The 19,227-nt window shown below is 35.7% G+C and overlaps 1 protein-coding gene across 1 annotated transcript in view; it reads left to right on the top strand.

Annotated features, from left to right (window-relative positions):
* Positions 1-19,227, top strand: part of cntnap2a (contactin associated protein 2a) — a 431,066-nt gene that overhangs the window by 165,128 nt on the left and 246,711 nt on the right. Inside the window, exon 2 of the mRNA XM_065258074.1 lies at positions 7,083-7,193. Within this exon, the coding sequence (XP_065114146.1) occupies positions 7,083-7,193 (111 nt within the window). The remainder of the gene's footprint in view (positions 1-7,082; positions 7,194-19,227) is intronic.

The raw sequence follows: 19,227 nt of genomic DNA, 5'->3' as shown, positions 1-19,227 counted from the left end.
TTAAGTGCTTTGCTTAGGTCAAGCTTTGTCATTGGTTACGTGTCCAACCATTTAAAAACTAGGCAACATCAAATATCATAAAGTTGTACATTTTTTTGCCTGATTAGAAGGTGTGCTTGCAATAATTAAAAAAAATGACAGTTACTTAATTTTAATAATGTTGCAGTGCTATTTCTGTTGCAATCTGAGACTACAGGGGTTTTTGAGCGATTTATCCCAGATCTTTGCCTGAGAGAAAATGTTGTACCTTAGTCGGTCCTGATGTTCAGCCCAGATTAACTGGTAATGTGATGAGTTTACAGATCAAATCTTCATCCTCCTAATCTTCTTGCAGACTATTATAAGCATGATTGTATCATGTTTGACGTTTAGGCTTTTTATCAGGATGACTACTTTCACAGTAGTCACTGAGGGACAGAGGTCAATAGCAGAACTTTGCTGTACTGGGTTTTGTTTCCCATAAAACAACTTGTTGCTTAGCCACCTTACACTGTAAAAAATTACTCTGGAGGGTGTTAAATTTAACCCATGAAAATTAGTTATAATTTAATTAAGTATATAAGCTAGCAAGTAAAATAAAAAATAATGGGTATATTCTACCTTCACTATCCAATTTTTAACAGTAATAACTGCAATACTAAAAAAATAAGTAACATATACCCCAAAATATTGGCCTTAGCACCGCAAAGTGCGCATGAATCAACATCCAGGCGGGACTCGAGTCACCATTTTTTCATATCATATCGGCGGGAGAACTGCGGTTTGTTGACAGGTAAGTTTTTATTTAACTTGTTGATATCATCATGAATGGAAATGTTAAGTTGGTTAACTGTAAAATCTACCAGAAGTTTAGTCATTTGCGTGCTTCTCTGTCTCTGTTGTTGACAGATTGATAGGTTAGAATATGTCATTCAGGTTAGCTTTGAATGAAACATCGCCCAGTTCTTGCACCTGCGAATACGAATAAATATCCATATTTATGATTAAAATATTAACTTCCATTATTATTATTTACATGTCTGAATCTCGTGAACAGCGGAGCTGCTCAATATGAGTGGTTGAACTTGAGCAAGCCACGTGACGAGAGAGAGCAGCGGACGGTTGATGTACGATACAGACGGGAGGGCGTCGAGCAGACAAACAAACAACGGTAAAGCTGTCGATGCTAGATAATTACTGTAAAAGTTTTCTTGCATTTATCTGTTAATATATTGAGTTTTGTTTTAGAAGGGATCCATTTATGAAGCCATTTTATTATTATTATTATTATTATCATTTACGGATATATACTTAACGTTGCCTTTCGCTTTTTAATGTCTGTTCAAAAAAGTATTTCGGAGTTCATATGTTATATATGAGACTTGTATATGAAGTTGAATCACTTAAAATTGAATGTAAGTACTTCTTGTTAGTGTTCAATGTTTTATGCACGTGTACTGTGAGTTATAGCATAATATGAAGTTGTATTTTTGCACTTAATAAGTTTTAAATGAAGTTGAAATGTTTGTTTGTATCGATATAGCATGCTAGTCTACTGAGGTAAATGAGATCAGTTTTTCCTCTCATATTATTGTCTTCTTTAATTTTCTAATGATAACGTGAAGAACAGTATTTAGGAATCTTGCTTTTAATGGTTTTTTAACATCTCATGAAGCCTTGGTTTATTTTGTTTTATGAAATAATATGTTCAAGAAGCTTTATGTAAAACTATGATATGTTGTATTTCACTTGAAATGTATTGGGGTTATTATACGTCCAATAATTAGTTTTAAATGTTTACAGAATGTTATTTGGTCAATAAAGCAAGCAATTTATGCAATCTTGTGCATGACTATTTTCTTATTCAACCCTCTCTGAATAAGTAATATGTAATGTTTCTTAATGGCTTATCATTATTAATAATAATTTAATAGATCTGTGCCTTAATACCAATAGGGTTAATGTTATTCATTTTTTTATAAGTAATTAGTTATGAAAAAATAGGTAGACCTTACCTAATTTTTTTTACTTTATCATAGTAATTAAATGTAGGTACTTTTTAATCAAATATATAGGATATAATTTACTCAAACAAAGTGAGTGCAAATTGTTACAACAATTTTTTTGAGTAAATTCTATAGGTTGTTTTTTACAGTGTAGCATGATCTTCAATTAATTGTCGATAAGAATAAAATCGATAAAACTGAACGATTTTTGAAAAACCAAGCACGTGTGTGAAGCGCCTGCGCAAAGCACACACAGCTGGTGAAAAAAAGTGAAACAAGAGTGCAGAAGTTAAACTAGCCATGATCACAATGATGCTCGATGCCAACCCCCACCTGGGCTTTTTAACATCATGCGAGACGAGGCTGGCTGCTAACGCAACGAAATGGCATCCGCAGTGGATCTAATAGGGTCCGATACAAAAAAACGTAATTAGTCAAAATAAAATCTTTAATTCGAGACAGTTCCATGTCGGTTTTCATTTATACTTTTGCGTCGTTGTCCGCGTCGACATGCAATCACACGCGCAGACCGCAGGCGTGTAACCACAGTAGCAGCACGAACATCAGAGAAGAAGAAACTTAGCAAGTTAACCCACAAACGAAGAAGAAACAGCAACTTGTTGTGTATGATTTGAGAAGACCAGCAATGATGGAAGTAAATAAACAGTGACTTTTGTTGCAGTTTGAGGTAAATCACTCCTCAACTTGGCCATTCTTTGTTTTCACCATCACAAACGGAAATACATATGACGCAGTTTTTTTACCTGACGGGAGGGGTTCTGGTGGACCAATCACAGCGCTTGCGGTCCGCGTAGATCTAACGCGCTGTAAAAATGTTTGTGAGATGCACATCAGGCTACACAGAGCTACGCACGCCGTAGAACCTACGCACGACTATAAATCTGGCTTTATTGCACTATTGCAGTTAACGATTATTGAATTGATTGATCGTTAAATTAAACAATTATCGAATATGGGAAATTGCATAAATTGACATCCCTAGTTCCAACCACACAATATTGCAAATAAGTAATTGGAATGATGGTTTTGGGAAGTACCCAGATAGTTGAACTATTTGTGGAAGTATAAAACAACAAAAATGCTTGTATAATGTGTACATGAAAACTTGTTATGACCATTCCACAAATTTGTAGTCTGAGCCTGAGTCTGAAAAATGGCATTTATTTATTGAATTTTCTCTGATTTCTTTTATCGCTTTCCTAATTTCAAACTTTCTCTCACTGAAAGAAACAGCCTTCAGTTTAATACAAGATTTTATGGCACCCTTGACAGTTCCTTGCTATAGTGGACTTTAGATACCACTGTTTTCATGGCTATGCTCGATCGATTCACTCATTGAAAAAGGTCTACACATTTTTTGCATTATCTTTCCTGGCTCGTGAGAGAAATCCCAAAATGCTATTGAGTTTTTAAATCATTTAATTGTTTGTTTTCGATCTCCGACTGCCACAGTTACACCATGCAGATTACGGTAATTACTCTCTCTTGACACTATAATGTCAACTGTAATTGGGCACTTCTGCTCTCCGCCAACAGGTTGAGAAGGTTCACATGACAGAGCGAGCCATTTCCACGTGTCCTTTGGGCAATAAGGATCGTCTGTTGCGAATGAGAATGATAAAAAATACAGCTCTTAGTGAGGATGGCTGTATGCGTGTCAAATGCATTTCTGTTTCACGGTCCTGGTATAAAGGCCAATCTGACTTGGGATTTGGAGACAAATAATGCTTGAACATGGCAGGTACTCATTAGAACAGGCAGTAGGCAGCAGCCGTCTCTAGTCTCTCTACCCCCTAACATATCAACAGCTCCTGTCCTTCCAGGGATAGTGATTGAATGTACCGCGCTACAGCTGAAGGCAAATATAGAGGATGTGTTGTTTGTGCTTTCATGTTGAATACACCAAACTGCCGTTATCAGTCACTTCTGCCGTGGCTGCTCTGGGATTGTTGTCTTTGCATTCAGCATAGAGTAGCTGTTTTCGAAATGTATGTGCAATTTAGTGTATCCTGTTTTCCTTCCATGTTCCAATGAAAACTTTTTTTCTGTTGGCATAGCAGAAAATCTTGAATGCTATTTTTAGCCCATTTGAAATAAAAATGAAATGATACACAAGAAAGACTATACAGTATATTAACAATATGCCATATTTCTGTTACTATAAATGCAACATTCACATACACTTTATTTTTAAGTAATTTGTATAATTAAGAACAGATTAATAATAATTAACACCATGTACTTAGGGTTGGAATTGGTGTTGGGTTTAAGGTTAGTTGTGTGTAGTTATACAATATATAATTTACTATAGTAAGTGTATGTACCATATGAAACAAAGGCACTGTTAAATAAAGTGTTACCCTACAATCAATGGCTGTGTCTGAAATAGTGCATATTTGAGGGAACAGACATTTTGTATGTGTACGAAATTATAGTGGACATTATCGAGTGCATTTATTTAATCCCATAATGCAACCGGTAATGAGTGTACAACCGATGTACACCCAACGGCTACCAGTTACAGTATCCCGTTACTGTGAGGCGCATGCCAATGAACGTGTCTCGACAAAAGACGGCATTCGTAGCGCTTCTGGCACTTAGTGTCCGAATTCACTCACTTGTTTTCATTTACTCATTCAAGTGCACTATATTAGGGAACTAATTTAGGGAATAGTGAATGTGGGTTTATGGGGCTATTTCGGACACTATAGAAACAGACGTTTTGACTTCGTCAAAAAACAATGTTAAAAACAAATGATTTTATGGGGGAGGTGCTGCTTAAAAAGCATTGTAAAGTATTTGTGGTATATGCTCATATGCAGTCAATAAAGCAACCTGAAATAATTTGCAATATAAATTTATTAGACACAATTTATAAAAACAAAAAAATTTGGGGTCAGAAATCTGTTGTTTATTGTGACCTTAGCGAGCCATTTTAGAGATTTCCGTCTTCAAGAGACACTCCACTTTTTTTTTTAAATAGGCTCATTTTTCAGCTCCCCTAGAATTAAACATTTGATTTTTACAGTTTTGGAATCCATACAGCTGATCTCTGGATCTGCCTGTACCACTTTTAGCATAGCTTAGCATAATCCATTGAATCTGATTAGACCATTAGCATTGCGCTAAAAAATAACCAAAGAGTTGTGATCTTTTTCCTATTTAAAACTTGACTCTTCTGTAGTTACATTGTGTACTGAGACTGATGGAAAATTACGCAGCGCTTAAAAATAGTCCCCTTTAGGGATGCACCGATAGGATTTTTTTGGGCCGATACCGATTTAAACAGACAACTTCTGGCCGATGCCGATACCGATATTAAACACTTGAATACAATACTACAGTTGGTCTATTAGCTAGTTTATTTCTGCATCAAATTATTTTTACTGAACATGGATTGGATCTGATTAAAATTCAACTGACCAACATAATAAGAGAGGCACAAATCAAGCTAAAACAAATATAATAAGACAGCATGACAACCTTCAAAGGTGGTTTTTGATATTCAGCATTTATTTTATTAACAACATTAACAAATTTTTTACATATAATGTATTTCTTTATGCAGTTAATTAATAAACAATCGGTATCGGCATTTCTCGTGCTATTGCCTATATGCCGATGGTTTCAAATTCATCAAAAATCGGCCGATTAATATCGGTGGCCGATACATCGGTGCATCACTAGTCCCCTTGGTAACTTTCAATAGCAGGGGACTACTTTCAGGCACTGCGTAATATCACTACGCCTGCTGCAGCCATGGTACGGCAGCAAAGTCTTGATTATTATGCCGGAATGAGAGTATAGTTCCTAGTCATATCTGCCTAGAAAATCTCAACTTAATTTTTATTTTTTTCCACGGTCTTAGTACACGATGTAACTACAGAAGAGTAAAGTTTTATTTTTTTGCGTAATGCTAATGGTCTAATCAGATTCAATGGATTGTGCTAAGCTATGCTAAAAGTGGTACTGCCAAAAATGAGCGTATAAAAAAAAGTGTCCCTTTAAGAAAATAGGATTTGGTCTCATGTGACTGAAAGGCATTGCAAATTTGGCCGCAAAGTGTAAAAACTTCTCTTAGAGGGACTTTGGATACCAGATAACTGTTGTTTATGTAAAGTTGACACCAAGAGAAATGCGTGAAAGAGAACAAAATTTGAGGATTTAATATCACTTTATAATCAATGAACACAGTGACTGTACCTGATGTGCACAATGTGATATGTATTTATTTGTTGTACGTGTTGTTTCGGGTATTAACACATGCTGCAGCTTTCCCTGACACTTTTCCTCATCTAATTAAAGTAAGACTTATCGTCATTTTCAGTCTAACACAGTATTAAGGTGCATTCACAAAGACAGCAATTATGCATGTTAAGGTCGACTAGTCGCTAAACCGTTGGTTGTTAATGTTCAGTCTCATCTGCAGTATCGTACCTCTTTGTGTTTTGCTTCACATCAACCTTACTGTCTGCACTTCCATTGGTTGAGGCCAAATCGCTCCCTGCTCATTTGCATAAACGCATCTTTCTGCTCAACAGCTGTTGTCACTCACGTTTCCCAAATTGCTAGCTCTACTTAAAATTAATGACTTTTGTGGATAAAAGTGGGAAATGACACTTTGTTGCTACAAAATACTGTCAGTGTGAATTCCAATTTACACCTGAAGAGATACGACCATTGTTTGACACATATCTAGCCAAAATCGTGTGTGTGTGTTTGTCATCTCTTGAAATCTGTGTGAAGTCAATGACTAAATTCAGTGCTAATTTACCTGCATCTATTTGAAAACAAAATACCTGTGTTGGGATTTGGGTATTTACAGTAATTTTTTATCTGTGAAACCCTCAGACCTGAGTAATGACCGGTGGACCACAGACTCCATCCTCCAAATGAGTCTAAAGTCAGCAAGACTGTCAGTAAACACCGGACTCGCTCATTTCTCCTGTACTTAGCTTGTGGCAAAGACATTTTGACTGTACCAAAACAGATAGATTTGAAATTGAAGTGCTGCTTCAGTGATTTATGTTGTCATTTTGTGTGATCATAATGTTTCCAATCTTCCTTCTTTTACAGAAAAATGTGATGAAGCCCTGGTCACACCACTCCCGCATAATGCTTTTACCAGCTCCTCTGTGTTCACCAGCGGCTATGCACCTGGATATGCCAAGTTAAACAAGAGAGGAGGTAAAAACATTTCCCTCTCACTGAGATGCACGCCCAGAAAAGTGATAATTTGACTTGCAGTAGGAACAGACTCTATTGTTTCATTACAATACCCTCACAAACACTCTTAAGCTGTTGTTTTTAATGCAAACAATATAATACAAACTTCAATTTCACAGGTGCACAGGCTTGATATAGTTTCTTGTCAGTTCAGTACACATTTGTGCGCTATATTGCACCGTTTAGTTCATCACAACAATAACTCCAGCCGTGAGTTATTGTGCAAATTACAAAAGCTCATTCCATTACACCAAACTCGCGCTTTCAGAAAAAAACACGTTCTTAAGATTAATTGGGCGAAAATCGACAACAGATGTGACAACATGGTAATCTATCTCTGTGATTTGGACATAATTGGATATTTTTTTGCTTTATTTTTTCTTGTGACTTTCTCATTGCAAATGTAATTTAATTAAACAGCAAGTTCTCACAAGTGTCTGTAACAGAATGATATTTAGGAAAAAGCTAAACGAATTACAGTAGGCTGCCAATTTGGCATGTTAATGTTGTGTGATTAATTATATGACAAAATAATTAAATAAAAATTGTCCACCATTAATCACATCCTCTTGAATTTAGAAAAAATTGTCTAACGCTGTCACTGGGGCAGTACCCTTCGGAAAGGTCCTAACATGTGCCATTTATCTACATATATGTTTGTATTTGGTACCAATATGTACCTTTGAGGTACTAATTTGAACTTATTTTGGAAGAGTACTGCCCTAGTGGCAGCTAGGGACCATTTTTTTGAAAGTGTATTTTTTTCAGGAATACATCTTAATGTTTCTGCAACCACTATACACAACAGAATGGAGTAGTCTCAGGACATGCTTTTCTAAGTTCAACTTCTTTTAACCACAGTGCCCTGACGGGACACAAATTGATGTGTTAAGTTCCTCTTGTCCAATGAACATCGATCTTTGCTCCATTAAATTAATGATATGGATATCTGCGATACCCTTCCTTTAAGGCACAATCTCAGTGGGGCTCAATGAGCCATGCATCCAAGGAATTCTGCGCTTACACTGCAAAAAATGACTTTCTTACTTAGTATTTGGTCTTGTTTTCAGTACAAATATCTAAAAATTCTTAAAGCAAGATGTATTTATGAGCAAAATGACCTAAGAAAATAAGTCTACTTTTTAGACAAAACAATACAGAATTTAGAGACTGTCCTCCAAAAAATAACGACCTCTTAAGTCATTTGTGCAAGCACCTTATTACGATTTAAAGTGATGTATTAAGGCATAAGTGTCCTCTAGCGGCAGTAGCTTATAAATACAATCTGTTGTTACTTTTTAAAGGAATAGTCTACTCATTTTCAATATTAAAATGTTATTACCTTAACTAAGAAGAGTTGATACATCCCTCTATCATCTTAGTGCGTGCACGTAAGCGCTGGAGCGCGCTGCTACACTTCGATAGCATTTAGCTTAGCCCCATTCATTCAATGGTACCGCTCAGAGATAAAGTTAGAAGTGACCAAACACATCAACGTTTTTCCTATTTAAGACGAGTAGTTATAAGAGCAAGTTTGGTGGTACAAAATAAAACGTAGCACTTTTCTAAGCGGATTTAAAAGAGGAACTATATTCAGGGTTCTAAATTAACACCCGCCAACCTGCCAAGTGCGGGTTAAAATTCATTTTGGCGGGTGTTAATAAAAACTTACTGGCCAGTTTGGCCGGTGATGCATGAGGCATTGCATGCAAGATACATAAAGCTTCGTTCTCGGACATTTATCCCTCTGGCGGTACTTCCTACATTTCCCATGAACACTGTGCCGCAATGAAACGTGATGATGTTTATACGCCAATTGGCTGCGCGCAGTTTGCAGCGAAACCAGCGCGAGAAACCATGGAAACGAGTGGAGCACGTCCACCAGAAAACAAAAGGAAGAAGGAGAACGAACGGGCAGAGCAGAGAGGATAGACTAAAAGAGAGCGGTGTCGCCACACCCCTTTACTGGGGTATGTGATCCAGTGTAAATCTTTTGTGCCCAGGTGTAAATCTCAAGTTTAAATTTTAGCAGTTAACGTTAGTGTATTCCTTTACAAAGATAATAGCGGCAAAAACAGATCTATATGCAATGCAGTTACCCAATTTACGCTTGTAAAGCGACGAAGCAGTCGCACTGAAGCGTGCACGCATGTATCCATGTCCACGCGCGTCTTTGCGTTCCTCCGCGCGCGCAACTGCATCCAAAAGGTGACGCCACGCGAATGAGTAATTATGAAAACATGACGAGAAGTAAGTTTCTAAATAATGATGCTAATCTTATTTTGACTCGATCATTATTGGCTTCTGTAGATGGACATCAGAAATGTTTTGTGCAAAGCAGGGAAAGGGAAGCAGAAAGGAGAGATGATGAGTTTAAGGGAGTAAGACAAAGTACATCCTCACCCTGTCAGGTCTCAAACATCAGAGGAAAAATCTCAGGAAACCCTCTTGTCAAGTCTATAGGATTGCATTGTTGCTGAGAAAATCAACAGATGTATGTGTTATACTGTTCTGTATTTAAGTAAAGGACATTGTATAGAAGTGTTGCACACTTCTTGCACACAGCAGGCTTTCAAAAAAAGTCAGCAAAAAATGGGAGGCCTGTGCCCCAGTAAAGCTTTATGTCTATCGACAAAGAAATGAAGAAAGCTTATGTTTCATCACAAAAATTTTGTCATGCTTTGTCAGGATTCAGTCGCATGCACGCGAAAGAAAAAACTAATTGTTGCATTCAGTGGCACTCATAATTTCTCTTATTTTCACCGGAAGAAATTTGGCTAGTGGAAATGCTGATTGGCTGGTAACTTTAGAAAGGTTTTTGCCTTATACATCAGATTAGACATTTAATGAATTTGAAAATGTAGAAACGGTTTCATAAACATTTATGGTTTTAAAGATATTTTGGATCATCTAACCCAACCACTTCTCAAGCATTAAACACAACATGCAAGTAAAAGTACAGTCATATATTTATTGCATAAAACAGTATAAAAGTATTACAAACCATTTCCGTTGCAAACCGTGCGAACTAAAGCCATACAATTACTTTATATAAAGAACTCTTTGATCAAAACGCACATTCAGATCTCATTCAAACATAAATCAACATGACGTAGTCGGTCACAAGAGCCAATAGCGCTTCACATTAGGGATGGGCATAATTAATCGACGATCGATAATTGATTGTTAAGAATTTCGTCGATGACGTTAATTTGTTATCAATTAATTGAATGCATTTTTTTTTATCTAACTCCTGTTTCACAAATACTCCGTATGCAGTGCGTTTGCGTATGTGTGGGGCGAATCCGTCAAGCACCCGTTGCAGCGCGCTGCTGACCTCTTATTCTGCATATAAAACGTTCATGTGATTGACACTTTCTGTGAACACTTTTCCGCATAAACAATAGAACAAAGCATCATTTCTTTTTCACAAAACAATATATTTTAGATATTATTTGACAGACTAGTAAATGTGGATTAAGGATGTTTAAAATCTCTAGCCTGGTGGTCAGGATCTGAATGGATCAAATCAGCAGTTTTGCAATGCTTTATTTATCTCCACATATATCATAAATAAAAATAAGCAGAGTAACTTTGCAAGTCTACCCTTCCACATTATATATTTCCTACTATGTATGTATATGATTTCCAAATAATAAACGAGAGTATTCAACGACAAAAAACGTCTCATATGGAAATAAATCCTCACAATATTATTATTTCTCAAAACTTTATGACAAAAATAAGCAACTGTATTCATACAGTTATTCAAAGACGCACACATTATTCCGCATATATTTGAATATTATACAAAAGTATTCATATAATGGCACGTCTCATATGGCAAATAAATATCCTCACATTAACATAACAGCACAATGAAATGAATAAACAGACAATGAAACAGGATTGAAATATAAATTGTATTATTATTACCGGAAAAAAAGCAATATTGCTAAAATAATCTCTGAGGTAAATGCGTCAAAAACGCTGTTACCCGCACAATAAGTCTAAATGAGCAATAAAAGTGAATAAAGCATTATTAGACCATGTCTCAAAACTTTATATGACAAAATATATTTAAAAGAAATGTATACTTACAGTTATTCAAAGATGCACACATTATTCCATATTACTCCCGTTTATGAGCACGTTTGTCTCTGGCCTCGCTCTGTTATGTAATAGATTGACAGGTGCGCATCTCCGTCTTTCAAACATATATAATTTTGTAATTACTACCTTAGGAAAATTAGCCATGATTTTATCATTGTGAAAATGGTTTTTTTTTGCAGATTAAAAAGATTTGTATTTCCGCAATTTTACTACAAATACCATGGTTATGGTATATTGTGGAGTTGGAGACCATAGTAAATTTGTGTCTACTGTTGTTTTACAACAAATAAAAACTAAAAGACTATGTTAGTATAATTAAACAATGGTGAATGGGGCTCACAAAACGCACGCTGTTTCACACATACTCTGTATGCGGAATAAGCCAAGTTAGCGCTGAGGTACCTGTGCATCCCGGTCAGTCTCCTCTGAGAGGCTGTTTTCGGCGGCGGCTGGACTGACAGTCACCATGGGTTGCGGTCGCGTCTGACCCCCAAAAATGCTTTTATTTCTCAAAAAAAATCAGTAGACTGGTGCAGAAGTTTTAGGCGAGTTACTTAAGTTAGTTATTTTTCACGAGGCTTTAAGTAGCCTAATTTGTTATAGCCTAATGTTAGGAAGGCTAATATCTTACACTTTCTTCTGGCTTGAATAATTTTGGGTTACATTTTGACAAAACCTTTCAGATCTAAGTATTATGTTTTTTGTTTAATTTAATGTTAAACATGAATCTGTTTTTTTATTTATTTTGGAAATAATGAGGTCTCTGTTTAAGAACCACAACGAACGCTGGCTCGCAGCTGCAGGTTCCGCTGCTTTAGAGCACCGCACATGCACGCACATATGTTTGAAACATAGTTTAACTGTCTGCCACAAGTTGATCTTGTAATAAAGGTCTCATCGAGGAAAAACACGCTGTATATTTGTATTCATTGCATTTTTTAAGTATAAAAGTTAAATAACAAATTGTATTATAAAAATATTAATGATTAATCGATAGTCGATCGTTAATTCTCCCGACGATCGACAAAGAAAACTTAATCGAATGCCCATCCCTACTTCACATTCTTAGTTGACGTAATGATGCGATTGGTCACGTGACACATGAAAGCCAATGCCGTTTCAAAATCATAGATGACGTAGCATCGCGGCAGTTTTTAAATCCGTGTACATCCGGATCTGATACTTACAGCGGATTGTCATCACTTTTGCATCTTTTCTTCAAATAAATCGATCGTTTGACCTTAGTACACTTGGTATATTTTTAATACATTTTTATTAAAACAGCAAAGTCACAGTTGTGACTGTTTTGTATGCTGTGTTTATATCATATAATAAATAAATGGGTATGTTATTTGCCCTAAATGCCTGAATAGTGTAATGTAAATGTAATGTAAAATACATTTAATCTTGGCGGTTTAAATTAAAAATGTTATCCCTGTGCAAAATTATACCCCAAAATATAATTTTATACCCTAATATATTGAGTTTCATCTGCTGCCGTCAGAGGCGCTAATTTACTAAATGCATCTATTGGTCGTATTTGGTAAAATGGACAAACGACCAAAGCAATCGTATGGGTTGGAGGATATGTTGACAATTTAAGTGAAATTGTGGTTAAAACAAGAAAAAATATCTACCTGTGTGGTGAGAAAAAAAATCTTGAAATAAGTTAACTTTTTTCTTAAACACTTAATTCAAGAAAAAATGTCTCACCTCATTGGCAGATATTTTTGCTTGTTTTAACCAAAATTTTACTTAAATTGTATATATTTTGTCTAAAAACTAGACTTATTTTTTTAGGTCATTTTGCTCATCAAGAAAATACATCTTGATTTAAGATTTTTTAGATATTTGTACTGAAAACAACACAAAAATACTAAGTAAGAAAGTCATTTTTTTTGCAGTGTAGATTATTGTACATTCTATATTTTTTAACTCAGCATTGAGCCATAAAGGGACAATCACAGCCATTGGGTTAAATTAACCAAGAAACTGTTTATAGTTGACCCAACAATGGATTGAAAATAACCCAGCATTTTGGGTTGAAAATGTAGATTAAAGTGAATCACAAACTCTTAACTTTTTAAGTATACTAAATCTTTAAATAAACCAAGAGTGATATTCTTTATCCGTATGTATTATTCACTTGTTCTGTGGATAAATGCACTTTGCTGCATGTTTAGTAAAATTTTAGAGGACATTTTAAGTCAAAAACTTCTTTTGAGTTTACTTCTACTTTGTTTTTTTTTACTATGGTTTTAATTGTGCTGTCTGCTGCTGCTTAGTCTTCCACATGGCAACATAATGCTAGAACTGTTTGTGATGTCTTTCTTATAGGTTTATCCTGGTCAATTCTGAAATGCAAGCAATATTATTATTGAATGTACTGTATTTGAATAAGGCCCTATACAAAACTCGACTACACATCTGAAACATTGTGCATGCTGTTTGCAAAAGTAGGCTCTCAGGGGAGAGAAGGTTCAGCTCATAATGGATCTTTTATATAGAGGTCTCTCCGTGGGGGTTTTTGTAGAGGCAGTGCGTCTCATTTTAAAGCATCTAAATTATATGTTATTTCCAAGCACGCTGAGCTCTATTATGTACACAAAATACTGCTGTATTAATTGTTGCTGTAATTACGCCAACTATTACACATGCTGCTTTAAGCGTCAATGCACAGCATGCGCCCAACTATAAACATATACGTATAAACTGGTGTAGAACGAAAACCCAGCTAAAGTAATTCATTTGTTATTTACATAAAATCATCCTACTTAATGTAAAGAACATTCTGTGAAAATATACCTTTGATATCCTTAAAACTGACTAAGTAAAGCCACTTTTCACTTCTGGTCCGTGACATATTTTTAATGGTCCAGGATTCCAGCACCTCTGCTGACCCACGAACCGTTGTGACCCCAAGGTAGAGAGCCTTTGATTTAATGCCAAAAGTGAAGATTCTGACAGTACAAAGACACACAAAGTTGACAGGTGGCTGTGCCGAATGCAGCTTCCTGGAACATGTAAGGACGGCATTTCAATTCAGCCCCCTTCTCACTGAGGGCCATTGGGTTTTGTGAGAATAAGCAATGGGATATGTCCTCTGGCACTGCCTACATCAGCAGTCAGTCACAATAGTGACACAGGGATCTCTGTTACTCTAAAGCTGCACTTGGCCTGAGGGGGCACATACAGGTACTGTAAGTGGCCAATGAACATGTTCACCTACCTGCTAGTCTGCCAGCCTTTTCTCTACAGTACTTGCTATCTTTGGAGATGCTTATAGGGAGAAGTGTTTGAAGAAATTTAAATCTAAATAGCATCAAAGTAGTCAGGAAGTTGACTTCAATCTTTGACATGGCCTTACTCATTCAATATCTCTTCAACCCTGAGGACCCTGACCCGGGTCCAGAATTATCTTATTTTGACTTAATATAAAAGATTCTTTTAATCTTTAATGCTCCGTCATGGACCCCAGTAACACATATGAGATACTGTTTGAAAGCGTAGAGTCTCTACTTTCTGCAGATATGCATCACTTTGAGATATGTTTTACTGTAAGAAAGTTATTTACACTTAATTTACACAATCACCCCCCAATATTTTTTTTATATCATTTAATATTCACATATTTCATATTTTTCAAATATGACAAACATGGGCAAGTCTTATATCAAATGAAAGCTCTCATTCTCAGAAATAAGGCTACAGTGTTTTTTTTTTGTTCTATTATAAACACATATCCATCAATCATCGAATGAATAATATGGTAAAAAATGGTCTTTTGTAAATGTGTATGTGAAACTTGAGTGTGAACTGCCTCAGATAGCACATATAGCCATGATACACCATCTTTTATTTTAGGTCGTTCTCTAAACAATGAGTCCATTCACAGCATTTTCTTTGGTTGTGTGCATATATAATCCCTTGCTATTTATTATATGTGCAAAACAAAAAATTAATATTTATATGAAAAATGTATTTTCACACCCTTCAGTAAAATGAGAATAACTTTTGAATGAGACATGCTGAGTTTTTTTGGGTGTTTACTGTCTGCTGCTGCTAACAACCAGAACTGTCTGCAGTCTGCTAGAGCACACAGAACCAGAGTTATACACTATCAAAGACAGTATTTACAACATAAAAAATAAAATTTGGTGTTTAATCATATGAAAAACAACATAAATAACAATATTTGTCACAAACAGCAGCTTTTTATGTAACTTCAAAGGGTTTTCTTTAAAATGATATAAAGAAATTGCATTTATTCCACTGTATGTGGTTATGGGGACACTTCAACTGTTTTTAGGCAGAAATTGTATACAAAAAGGGTATTATTCCTCCCTTCAGTTGGAGTAAAATAACTTTTGCATAGATTATCATAGAGAAAAAAAAACCTTTTTCCTCTGTAAGCTGGCAATTTCTGGAATCAAACAAAACTGTCTGCAGGGAGCTGAGATACCCAGGGCCAGAGTTATATACTTTCAAATAAAAACTTTAGAAAAAAAAACATCCAAAAAGCGCCTATTTATTTTTGTGTTTATTAGAGGACTGATATCACATACAACCATGTTTAGCACTTTCAACAGTGTTTTATGTAATTTCAAAGGGTTTCCTGTAAAATGATACCAAACCTTTGTATGTAAACCTCTGCATGTGGGTATGGGAAGCTTTTGAAATTGGGTAGGCCAAATTCAGGCGAAAATCCCCAAAATAGCTTCAGGGTGTTAAAGATATCAAGGTTATATTTTCACAGAATGTTTTATACGTTTTTTATGTAGAAAAAAGTAAAAAGTGTTATTGAAGATTGGTTTCTCATTACTGTAATAAGACCATAATGCATTATAACAGGGCCGTAGCTATGGGAGAATGTTGGAATGTACGGTATAGTCATTATTTGATCATGCATATTAATGATGCTTTATGGAGGAGAGGTATTCCTGTCCAGTATGCCATTCTGGACCAGATGTTATTTCCATGCAGACATGTAGTTGTCATGGATCTCACATTTTTATTTAATCATTAGGACTGCGATGCAAACTTTGGACTTTCGTTGAAATGTGACATTTTTATATTTGATGGACTGAATAATTTTCTACTGCATATTATGAATAGCAATGTCACTTGGGAGCTTCCAATGAAATCCACATCCGAACAGCCCATAATCCAAGGAAATCACATTGTCAGTTTTTTTTAAAGATAATTAGCTCCAAAACAATCACTCTGAGCTGCCCGCTTCTAATTTTACTGTACGGGTGGGCCAAGAAATGTTAGCTGTGACAGGATGTTAGCATAGGATTTTCTCTTGGACATGCCAAACTGTCAGGTTTAGCCTGGATCTCGTGGCTCCGGGGTGTTGGCATGACACCGTGATGGCCAAACCAGTGGTGAGGTAAAAGGAAAGCTCACTGGTTTTAGTTCAATGGGCAGCATCAAGGACTGTTGTAGTTAATAGGAGATTCGGCTGCCTGTATGCCAGGTCCAACTTTCTGTCTTCACCAATGATGCGTTATTTAGCCTTACTAATGTATTTTAAAGATCTCCAGGCTGAAAATAGAACAGAGAAAGCACAAAATCAATACAAAGCTGGGATTGTATTTATCTGCTTTGATGGTTGTCAGCCGGTTGTGATATCCTTCTTCGTAATGGATGCTTCTATGAATGAAACTCCATATAGATTTTAACATTATTTTAAGGTATATACAAATATATACAGAGAGATAGAGAGAGAAAGGGGGGGGGGTATTACATATAGTAGGACTCTTAAATCCTTAGACGCATTATAAATGTTAGAAATGCTGAAATATATTAAAAAGAATGTGAACTATGTAATACTGAATTGTGGGGTTAGACCGTCAAACAGTTTTTCCATTTTTCTGTTTTAAGGATTTTTTAGGCGTGCCTAATGATGGCTCGATGATGCAGTGAAACCCACGAGCATGGCCCCGCCCCTAACACAATCGCGAGCATCCATTCAGGTTGTAGCTGTATTTACAAGTTAAAAAAGACAGGCGAGCCGTTTCTCAAAACCAAGTACGCCGAACTCGGACTTGTGTCAAACTTGCAAGTTCAGACTCAGAAGAACGAACTCCTGACGCGAAATGCATTCTGGGAAACTTCGCTGTCATAAGTCCACACAAGTCTCCTCTGATGCATCCTCGATAAAATGGGCGGATCAAGAACACATCAGGGGATTTTATGTGAACTTGGGCTTGATGCGAACTTTGATTTGGAACAGTACTTGGGCCGCGACTGATGACGTTTCACAAGTCCACAAGAACACAAGTACAGACAAGAACGCATATTGAGAAACGGCTCAGGTTTTCCGGTCAGTGGGCATGGTTTTAGCGCTGACTCGCCCCAGCATTTGAGAGCAGGGAATCTTATTTTATTTACTTGCCATTTTTCTATCATTTAAATTTGGCTAGTTTTTGTTTGATTGGTCATTTTCTTACTGTATATATTTTGACATAAAGGGGTGATTCTCGCGAAATTAGACTTATGAGGTGTCATGATACATTTTAATAAAAAAGTAACTGCAAAGTAAGAGTATCAAAATAAGAAGCATACAGTTACAAACATCTCTTCATGTACTATTTTGCACATGATTTTAAATGACATCATACAAACCAATTTTGTAGTTTTTTCCACATTTAAGGGGAACATTTTTATTACCGCAACATGCCCATGACTGGATTAGAGTTCTTTGACATGGAAATATTTATAATTTAAAAATCTAATAAAAAGCTTCAGTGCATGTTATATTATAAACATTTACAGTAAAGAAACATGTGGTATTTGGTGATCATTGGTAAATGTAAAGACAATGATAAGGAATATAAATGTGTGCAAGACCAACTTTCTCATTCTGCAACAATTTTCAATCATTGTTTAAGCCCTCAAGAAACTAACATTTTCACACACAAAAAAAACAATTGTTCGAAGGGACATAATTGACTGTGACACTCAAGATGGTTAACAGTTTTTATTGTTTCCCTCCAGATAAAAGTTGAAATTTTGTTTAGTATTTGTTTTTGTTAACTTTTAAGTTCTCATTACCGAAACATGAGTTTGTAAATGCATATATTTAATGTAATATCAGGTTGTGGTAATGATCATTTTTGATAATGATAATCTAAAAATTTAAATAATTCTATAGGAAATATTTTTAAATCCTCAAAAAATAATGGTTATAGTAAGTTCAGACCTTAATCTTATATGTGCAAAAAAATTGGCTTCAAGGGCTTTTTAAAAATTCTGAAGCTGGACACCTTCTAAATCTGGATTTCGTGAGATTCACCCAAATGTGAGTCAAATAATCTCAGCAAACTGTATTATAAAATAAACTGATGTCTGTAAAAGGAACACTTTTATCTCTGTACTAAAACATAAGTAACGTAATTCTGTAAAAATATTGCACAGCCGAAAGATGAAAAAAGCGGTTGAATGAGAGACTGTCTAAGTTCAAGTTGTCGTGACCAAATCATTAAGTATCCCTGATGCAACATGCTGCTTTAATGTGGCTTTCAGAGGCATCAATCTGAATGATATTAACAGTCCCTTATCTGAGATAATATTGCCTGATCTCCACCTCTCATTGTAGTGAGATACACTCCAGATCAAAGGCTTCATGGCATATAATAGACTGATGCATTTATGTAAATATTTTCCACTGATAAGAAAATATCTGTTTATTCCAAAACGTCTCACACGCCACATTAGAGGCACCTGTATAAGTATATCATTTTGGTGTTAACCACTGAAGCATGCGATACATAAGTTATCACAAGTTCATGTTTAGATCCACACTCCACTTTTTTGAAAATATGCTAAGTTTCCAGCTTCCCTAAAGTTAAACATTTGATTTTTACCATTTTGAAAT

The sequence above is a fragment of the Paramisgurnus dabryanus genome, chromosome 22 (genome assembly GCF_030506205.2).
Source record: "Paramisgurnus dabryanus chromosome 22, PD_genome_1.1, whole genome shotgun sequence".
In the NCBI taxonomy this organism is placed as follows: Eukaryota; Metazoa; Chordata; class Actinopteri; order Cypriniformes; family Cobitidae; genus Paramisgurnus; species Paramisgurnus dabryanus.
This window is presented reverse-complemented; position numbering and strand designations above follow the sequence as displayed.